Genomic DNA, 10,356 nt, shown 5'->3' on the forward strand with positions numbered 1-10,356 from the left:
TTTTGTCTCCAAGGGAACCAGGCAGCTCACTGATCTGCAGTGATGTGCAAATAATTCAATAATCAAAATTCAGAAATCAAAAATATGCAATATGTAACATGGCTGTCACTTCATACACACACACACACACACTGAGGAAGATGGGATATTGAGGGCGGCTGCGCTTTCGTCCACTTGCAGAGTAACTCTGATCAAACCTCAATGAAATGCGAAAATTGATCGTAGGCAGCAGATGAAAAACACGTGACCGCCACTATAGCTCCCACCACACAAGCACACACACGCGCACACACACACACACACACACACACACACACACACACACACACACACACACACACACACACACACACACACACACACACACTGTTTTAACGTTGCAATTAACGAGGAGAAGAAACAAAACGGCAGATTTACAATCTGAATCAAACGACACAGCTGGACGCAAAATGTGTTGCTGGAATCTGATTCTTCTCTTCGAAATGAATGTGGGAAGGAAAAAAACAACAAAACAAACCCTGCTCCATCCTCATCTCCACCTTCATCTTGTCCAGCCACACCCCCCCCCTTTTTCTCTCTATCTCTTTAATTCAGTCTCTCACTCTCTATTAAAAGTCTCTTTGACTGAGTATCTTTTCCTCTCTTGTGCACTCAGCACCCCCCACCACACACACACACACACACACACACACACACACACACACACACACCCATGCTCCCACACATCGCCTGCATGCGGCTGCCTGAACTCATGAAACACTCCTCATGCTGCTGCTGGTACTCTCGATCCCTTCATTTTGAGGTAAGCACGCACACTCACACACACACACACACACACACCCACACACACACACACACACACACACCGTCTGGGGCTGGACTGTCCGGTGCGCTGGTCTTTACCGTGAATCTGATGGACCCGGTGGGACTGTAAGTGGTAATAAAGTGGGACTACGATGGATGACTGTCTCTGCTGCTGCATGGCCGGCACTTAATGCAAAAGGCGTATTGCTGCTTCCTCTGGTCAAGAAGTGCATAATGAATCTGGCGTTCTGTGTTGCAGTCTGAAGTTTGTGTGTGTACGGTGGATGAGCAGTGTTCCCATCCTGGGTTTCCATGTTTTATTCATGTGTCGTTGAACCAAAACTCTGGAGCAGCATCTTTACTTGGTAATCCATTGAGTTATCAGAAACACGGTTATTTTGCTCCTGACCTCTTTGAATTTTCCAAATTTGTTGAATTCTAACTCAGTGCTTGTTTTTTTTTTTTTTTTTGAGGTAGGTGTTTAAGATTGGGAATCAGGTTGCGATATTTCCAATTCAGTAAGTGGACAGTCCCTTTGTGTATTCCTGGAAGCAATAAAACTGTTTGGAGAGCAAGTTTATATTCTGCTGTCACCGCGTGACAGTTTATTGCTCCCATTTTGGATCGACACCAGAGGATCTGCTGACTAAAGGGCTGCAGCCACTGAACGTTCAGGAGACAATAAAGCTCAGCGTTTTGATATTTTTCACGCAAAATGAATTGCAAGCGACAGACACACTGATCCAAATGAGAAAATCTTGGAATCCTCTATGGTATTTCCAGTTGTAGGAGCACAAACACCCTCACACACAGTCTGAGGCATCGTTTTGACTTTAGTTTTTTCCCCAAGCGGTTCTGTAGAGCATGCAAATAGTGAATGATAATCACTCCAGGAGCAGCTGTGTGTAGCCCTGCCACGCCTCAGAGGCTGATGTTGCACTCTTCTGTTGTCTGCCATTGATTATCTTCTCCAGTGGCGGGATTAATGTCAAACATTCTGTTTATTCGTGTAAAATCCCCGCTAAACGCTGCGAGCGTCATGTAAAGGCTGATGCCTCTGGTCCTTGTCCAGTGTCCCCTCCATCAGAGTGTGACGGGGACGGCATCCCCACCGGTTACGGGTCCAGGGACTCCATCCTCAGACCCGGAGCCAAGAAGGAGTGGAAAAGACGAAGGCGTGGGCACCCAAAGCGGATTGACAGGCGAGTCCAGTTCAGACTTCCATCACTTCTCGTGCTACGATGTGGACCGGATGACCGGCTTTTTGTCCGGGATGTTGCTTTCAACTGTGTGTCAGTGCTGCGGTTGTGGCTGGAGTCTGACGTTTGTGCAGCTGCAGCCGGCGTGTGTGCAGCCCGGGTCTTGTGGTCAGCCCCGTGCCTGTGTGCTTATGTGTGGTTGCTGATGTTTCAGCTGCAGCAGCTGGGATCCAGAGCGGGCTGCGGCCGAGGCCGACAGAGAGAAGCAGCAGCAGCAGCAGGAGCAGTCGGTGTTTGGTCTGACCGGAGGTGCAGCCATGCGCTGCTCCACCCTGCTCGCCATCTTCACCGGGGTGCTTCTCTACCTGGTGCTGGGGGCGGTGGTGTTTCGCGCCCTGGAGGCTCCGTGGGAAGAAGGGAAGCACATGCAGCTGCAGGACACACGCCGGGTCTTCCTGCTCAACTTCTCCTGTGTCAGTCCAGACAACCTGCAGGCCCTCGTGGAGGTATCAGTGGCGGGAGCATTTGGCTTTACTTTGAAAATTATACACTTTCTTTTACATTGATTCCTTTTTGGGGGTCATTTTGAGAGGGAATTCGATGCTCCTGCTACTTTATTTTGTCACTTTTGTGGTATTTAAAATAGAAATCCAATGGGCTCTTAAAATATAATAACAGCCAAACTCGGTCTTAACGTGATTATGAGCAGACATACAGCATACTGTTTTCCATTTTAATATGCACAGGAAATACAGTTAGAAAAAAGTTCGGACACTATGCACAATGTAAATAAACGACAGTGTCCAATGATGTTCAAATGATTTAGAGCCTATATGTAAGTAAAAGTATAGTACAAATATAACAAAACACATATTGAAAATTGATGATTCAGATATGAACATGTTTGAAAGAATTGAAGAGTGAATAATAAATCTCTGGGTAAGGATGATTCTAAACAAACAAAAGCATATGCTAACAACAAAAAATCTCATGTCTGCTGGAGCTCATACAAAAGTGAATTCAGGATTTAACTCATATAATGGAGCTTCAAAAATAAGTCCATATTCTGTGAAATATTGCAGGATAAAGAAGAAAAGATACCACCAATGGCCAGTATTCAATGGTTTGTAACAGCATGGTGTCTAATAGACAGCAGCAAGCTTTGCTTATTGGAGGGAAATGAATCAGGGGCTGTATGTGGTCTGCGAGTTAGTCTTGAATCATTTGTTTCATATTTCAATCTGACCCTCTGTGGATTTTCAGTTATAACATTTACAAGATTTGTAGCGACATATCATGCCTGCTTAACACCGTCAGTACACTTTAAATGGTTGAAATGTAAGATTTTCTTTAATCGTGGTGTTATTTTCTGCTTCTGATGAAGCTGAATCAACACAGAATGTCTCATCCGCTGTTGAATCTGCATCTTATGCAGGAAAAAGTAACACTGCCAGTGTCCAGTTGATGTTATTTATATGTTTACATATCCTCTTTAAGCGAGAGCTGGTAAAGAAAGAAGATAGAAATGTGCTTAGGCTGAATGTCTTGCACATATCTGAGAGCTTGAGACTGACAATGAAATCACTGAGACTCTCCTGTGTGGGTATTCAGGATGAAGACCCCCCCCCCCCCCCACACACACACACACACACACACACACACACACACACACACACACACACACACCCACACACTACTAGTGTGGTCAGTGCAGGTTGTTAATGGCTCTGTGGAGCGGCGCAGCACAGCCATGTATGCACCGACTAATTGTGTGTCTTTAAGTGCATGAAAGCTGATCCATGCTGCCTTTTACAAGGTGTGTCAACTGTGTTTTGATCCTGAGATCATGGCTGGATGACCTCGCCACAGTGTGAACGCGTAAAGACACAGTTTGAGCGTCCAAGGTTCAAATGTTAAAGCATGTGAAGGACAGGACAAAAGTAAATAGATTTTATTGATTTTTTTTTTTTTTTTTTTTTTAAATGGACAATCTGCATTGCCTGCATGGAGCTTATGTACAAATGATCAAAAAGGCAAAACAGATAATGGCTTATGAAATTAGCACTGGTTTGCAGTTTACATGTTCTCCCCTTATGTCTAAAGTGGTATGGAAGATGGACTTAAGAAACACCTTTTGTATACGAAAAACCATGTTAATATTATATCCATACAGTTTAATAGCATTTTAAAATTTCAACTATAGTCATTATTATACTTGTTAAATGTGTGTAGGTGAGTGTATTGTATTGATTTTGTATTTATATAATGGCAGCCTTGCTGAGAACAAACCCTTAAAAATAAATTACAATAAAAAATAAATAAAAAGTGACACTTTTCCCACAAGTGAAAATGCATTATGCTCACTGAAACATCGTCCTGATGTTGTTGAGCCTCCGCAGCTCTCTTCATGATGAAGTGAAAGCAGAAAATCGAACCGAAAACAATTTAGTCTGGATCCAAAACAAGTCGGCTGTGGACATTTTGCTGGAATCTTGTCATTTTAAAGAGAGAACGATTTAAAAAGTGAAATGAAAACGCTTGACTTGCTTTACTTGTTTCAAGGCGTCCCTTTACAGTCCCGTTTGTTTTGTATTGATGTGTTTTAGCTTTGGCCTCATTCTGGCGTATCGAGTGGCGACTCTTCTCCCTGCGGTGCAGAATTTTCATTCAGACGCTGCACTTTAAGCAAACAGGTTCTTGCATGTCAACTGACAGAGGAACGGACACAACCGGCTCTCCTTCTCCTGCAGGGGCTGAGGTGGACGTCATGAGGCGTCATTTCATTAATTAGAAAAAAACTGGCTGTTATTGAGCTTATCAGCTGAGGATATGTGACATTACAAGATGTTTTTGATGTTGTTTTTTTTCCATTAATACAATATTACAAAATATACTGTCTTATACACACAACCCACTAACCTTTTACAGTGTGAGAAAACTATAAGACGAGGATTGTTTGTGTGACCTTGCACAAGAAGACACTTGTGAAAACGTGTCACACTGTTGATGGCGGCTGACACAAAAGTGGCGGCCACATTATTCAAGAGTGAGCAGGGCAGCTGGTACAGACTCGTTCTTCAGATGTTGTCCAGTGCAACAGGTCACCGGTGTGGGTCAGGTTTCACTGAACAAATGTCAGATGTTTCAACAGGTCTTCAATAGACCCCGGGTTTCCTCCGCCTGCCACCTGTCCTCAGAGCTGAGCGCTGAAGGTTTCTGGTGACGTGTCAGGTCGTCCCACAGGGAGCGAGAGCGTCAGGATTTTCAAATGTGGACTTACTCATTTCCTCTGATCTGGTTTGGTTTCGAGGTTTAAAAACTACGACCTAAAACTCACAAACTGCTAAAAATCGCACCATAAATGCAAAACCTCAGAGGTTTCACGTTTATGCTCCGTTTCCCATGTCTGCACACGTACACAGCTTTCCTTGGTTCCTTATCAAAGAATATATTCATATGTGGCTCAAATAATTCACATTGAATTATTTGAATTGAATTATATTTTTACATTTTTCAGTCAAATAAATGTGTCTTTAGGCCAAATTAAATAAAAATCCCCTTGATCATCATATCAATATTGTGAACCATTCTACCAACAATGTAGTGAAACACACACAGGGCCCCTCTTATAGCAACAAAAATACATATTTTATACCCAACATGATAGCAAATGTTCCTTTTGCTATTTTGATAATTTTCTTTTATTGATTTATTGTCTTCACATGACTCTAATCTATGCATCTATTATATATAATAACTTATAACAGGTCCTTTATGTACATCATGCAGGAATATAGTAATATACTCCAAAACAAATAGCTTCAGTTGCTGTGATTGAGTAAATATGTAGATATTGTAACAGAGATGGGATATGTTATCTTATCATGCCTTGACAAATGTGTGTTTATAAAAATGTGTATTTTCTAACATTTGTATAACAAATATGTAAAAACTGCGATATTATACCTTCCCTGTTTGCATTTCTTACTGATTCTTCTGTAATTGCATATCCAAACTAAATGTCATTATCATTCTATTCCTCATTCCCATTACCTTTAACAATATCAATTGTCTTGCAGTGTTTATTTTTGCTGACTTTGCAAACTGCAGCTTGACAAACTAGCTTACACTAATTAGGATCCTCAGCAATCACAATCAATGCATTAAAACAACTGGAGCGCCTCCAAGTCCAATCAATTCCTCCCAAATTCCCCCGAGATAAACGCTCTGCCCAGCGGCAGCAGTCCAACGGACACGGTCCAGCCAGAACTGCTTATTTCTAACAATCATCAGTGTCTCATTTACTCGATGTAACGACATCTGCGGAGAACATGTCGATTCATCATGATGCTCAGGTTTGAAATCGGAGTTAACGAACGTCTCCAAGAACCAGTCGACACAAAACAGATAATGGGAAAGGAGAATCAGATTATCCGTGCTGGGAATAGTTCGATATCCATGGGACAGGACGGAGCCTTCACGCTTCAACATTACCAGAAACTTCTCAGTGACAAAGCAATTTATTTTTTTTTACACCAATTTTTAAAGTCTGTGGACATTTTGAAATCACCACGGGATTCTCTCACTCGGGTGTTTACGTCTGCTCCTTTTACGATTCAGCAGTCTTGTGAAGTTATTCAATCATGATCATCACTAGTTTCTGCGAAAAAGAACTTCCTTTATTTAGAGTTGTCCTCATGCTGTATACATCTATCTCTGTATTATTGTCATTATCATTAGATATGCTGAATCAGTGAATTGGAGGAAGACACTGTAAAAAAACGTTTTTTTTTACGAAAAATAATTCAACAACAAAATAGCTGACATTGAGGAAACTAATAAACAGGAAATCTAGCATTTATCCTAAATCATGTGAATACAGTTGAGTGCAACATGTTAAAAGGAATGCATCTTATACCCAGTCATCGTTTGTGTTGCTGTTAATGTCACTTCGCCTTAAACGAGACACTTCCTCTTTAACAGGAGTTCAGTGAAATAGTAGCAAGGATTCTCTTTTACTGGAGAACGAGAGACGGCTGCAAGGTGTGATTCTAAACTCTGTCGCTGAGTTGATCGTCAGCCACTGAAGTGTTCTACAAATTAAACAGGAAACTCTTCCCTGTCAGGAAGTGTCGGACGCCCTCGGCGCAGGCGTGGACCCCAACAGCAACATCACCTTCGTCAGCAAGTGGGACATGGCCAGTGCCTTCTTTTTCTCAGGGACCATCATCACGACCATCGGTGAGCGTCCACAGGTTATCTTTTTATATAGTTTAATTTATCTATATCATAAATAGTATCTCTTTATTTTTATTTTTTTTTTACAAATAACTGTTGTCGATGCCAGAGATGCATGAAAAGTTAAGCTGCAACTGGGTTTTAAAAAAAATTATATATTTCTCAGTTGACACATGCTTTATTCAGTTATTTAAGATATTTACGAATTGAAAAAAGGCCGACTGTGTTTTTACTATTGTGAGTGTCTGTGGCTCAAGCTGCTGCACTTACTTTACTGTAATGCAGGATCTCATAAACAGATTATGTTTATAGTGTGTCACAGTATGTTGCATATGTTCAACCTCATAGTGGCTACAATGTTATGGCTCAAGGTTGGATATATTGAAATGAAATCTCCAGCGCGTCAACCAGGTTGAGGCCGATTGTAATTCTGAGGAATTTTGAGAATGTGAGGCCCTATGAGGCTGTTTCCTTCAGTTGAAGGCTAGAAACTTATTATTTTTCCATCTTAACTGTGAACATTTCGCTTTGTTTATTCAAAAACAACAGGGTTTGGAAACATCTCCCCCAAGACAGATGGAGGGCAACTGTTCTGCATTTTCTACGCGCTTGTGGGAATCCCGATGTTCGGCTTCCTGCTTGCTGGAGTGGGAGATCACCTGGGAACTGGGCTGAGGAAAACCGTGCTCAAGATCGAGACCCTCTTCCTGGTAAGGTCCGAAAGTATACATTTAAATCCGCTCTTCAGTTTGCTCTCCTTTTATGAGTCTGGTGTCACCCTGCCGACAGAAATGGCGGGTCAGCCCCACCATCGTGCGCGTGATATCGGCCGTCCTGTCCATCCTGCTGGGCTGCCTGCTCTTTGTCGCTGTGCCCATCCTGGTGTTCCAGGAGGTGGAGAGCTGGACCCTCCTGGAGTCGGCCTACTTTGTGGTCATCACCTTGACCACAGTCGGGTTTGGCGACTACGTAGCAGGTGCTTTTTACCACGAAGCTTTGTGCTCACACTGACCGTGGAGGAGATGAGAAGCTCGAACCTCTAAACAAAAAATAATAATAATTTGGTGGACATTTGTACTGAATGACACAGATATATATAGTTTTTAAATAGCCAGTGAGAAAACATCACAAAATCACAAAATTAAAAACAACCGGCTCACTTCCTGAGCGGAGGCTGCATGTTCCTTACATAAATTAAGAAATTGAGTCTTGAGTGATTCAATGAGACCTTGGTCTTCCTGCAGAAATTGAAGAGATGAGTTAATTTTTTTTTTTTTCCTCCACAGTTAGTATCTATTCATGGAGGTCACTTAGGTCGTCAGTTACAGGGTCTTTCTTTCAGGACATTTCATTACCCAGACACCTCTGTGTTCAGATCGTCTCATCAAAAGAAATAATTGTACATAATAATAGGAAACACAGTGAGGTTAACTTGGTTGCACCGCTTCCTTTTGCATTTTTCACAATTATTTTTTGTCCAATCTATCGATTTGCAGCTTGTGTGACTTAATTATCCGTCTATAAATACAACCGTCATCTGTGATGCATTAAGTTCCCTCGGCACTGACAACAACATCATTTATTAATGATTGTCTTGTGAGGCATGAATTATTGATCGTCCAATTTGGTATGAAGTATCTACCAGCCAAGTTGTTTATTTACTCCACAGAAGAATGATGAATGAACGTCTTGTACGTACTCTCAGCCTCTCCGTACTGTGTTTGCGTCAAAGGGGACTCTGGCTTTGCTGGGAGTGCCCACTGGTACAAGCCGTTGGTGTGGTTCTGGATCCTGCTGGGTCTGGCTTACTTCGCGTCCATCCTGACCATGATCGGTAACTGGCTGCGGGTGTTTTTCAAGAAAACCAGAGCCGAGGTACTTTCTCTGTCTGTTCTGTCATGTGTCGTCTTTACCTATTCCGCCATCATCATCTGGTCTCGTTCACCTCGATCAGATGGAAGAACTGCGAGCCCACGCCACCGACTGGACTCAGAACATCCAGAACATGTCGGTGGACTTCCGCATCGCGGGGAAAATCGACGACCCCTTCAAACGTCATCGGCGAAAGCACCGCCACCGTCACCGCAAGCACGGTCACAGCGCGACAGCTAACGGGGGCCCGGAGGAGAAAGTAGAAGGCCACGAGAGTCACACAGAGTCCGGATCTTACACCTCTTCCTCCTTCACGTCCTCGTCGTCGAATGAATCGGGATCTGGGTCAGAGACAGATTCTCCGGTCACTCAGACGGAGCGAGTGGCCGAAGACAAGAACACAGAGCTGAAGAAGAGGAAGGAGGAGGAAGAGGAGGAGGAGGAGAAGGAGGCTCCTGCAGACGCCCACCTGTCTCAACCCCTTGATTACTTCGGAGAGAACCTCGCCTTCATCGACGAATCGTCAGACACTCAGAGTGCCAAACTACACTTGGATCCTCTGCTGGATTCGACACAACCCAACACTCGCCCGCCAAAGAGGAGGCGCCACAGGAGGCCGGTGCCTCAGAGAAGCCCCAGGGTCATCAGCTCCAAGCAGAAGAGGGCGCTCAACGGAGAGTCCAAACCGCTCTCTGATGTTCCACTGAAGCTCTAAGACGGGAGCTGATCGCAGAAAACTTTTAACTCTTTCGGTTTGAAAACTGCTACAAACTGTCTCTGCCTTAACATGAAGGGCACTGCGTCACAGGATAAAACACACTGAGGTGTGTGGACGATATTTGAGCTATGCACAATTCAGATTTGAAGATGTCTTACACCGAACATGGGTTGATGCGAGCGGTTATATAAAAAAAAAAATACTGAATATGCGAGGAAGGCACTAATAAGACGGGTTGTGTGAGATGCTTTGGTACGTAGAAGGGATGCAATCACTTGGTGTCTTTAATGATGCAGCAGATGGTGCAGCTCAATGGTCTGCAAAGTGTGCGACAGTCTTCTCGGCAGGCAAAATCTCCCCGGCATGATTTTTCTCTTTAGCATTTGAGCAGAAAACATTAGAAATGAAAACAATCTGAGATTCAGCTACAAAACACATTCTTAGAATTGAATTCATTACAATATTCATTTAATACAATTCTGAATTTTGCGGTGAAAAAAACAAAACATTAATGTAACAGTTACA

At 43.0% G+C, this 10,356-nt stretch overlaps 1 protein-coding gene across 1 annotated transcript; it reads left to right on the forward strand.

Annotated features, from left to right (window-relative positions):
* The first annotated feature begins 2,259 nt into the window (after positions 1–2,259).
* On the forward strand, positions 2,260–10,134 carry kcnk4b (potassium channel, subfamily K, member 4b). Its single transcript, XM_080508355.1, has 6 exons — positions 2,260–2,509; positions 7,130–7,244; positions 7,791–7,951; positions 8,031–8,217; positions 8,974–9,116; positions 9,196–10,134. Exons 1-6 carry the CDS (start codon positions 2,321–2,323, stop codon positions 9,826–9,828), a joined length of 1,428 nt encoding a protein of 475 aa, XP_080364481.1. The 5' UTR covers positions 2,260–2,320; the 3' UTR covers positions 9,829–10,134.
* Positions 10,135–10,356: the final 222 nt, after the last annotated feature.

The sequence above is a fragment of the Blennius ocellaris genome (genome assembly GCF_963422515.1).
Source record: "Blennius ocellaris genome assembly, chromosome: 14".
In the NCBI taxonomy this organism is placed as follows: Eukaryota; Metazoa; Chordata; class Actinopteri; order Blenniiformes; family Blenniidae; genus Blennius; species Blennius ocellaris.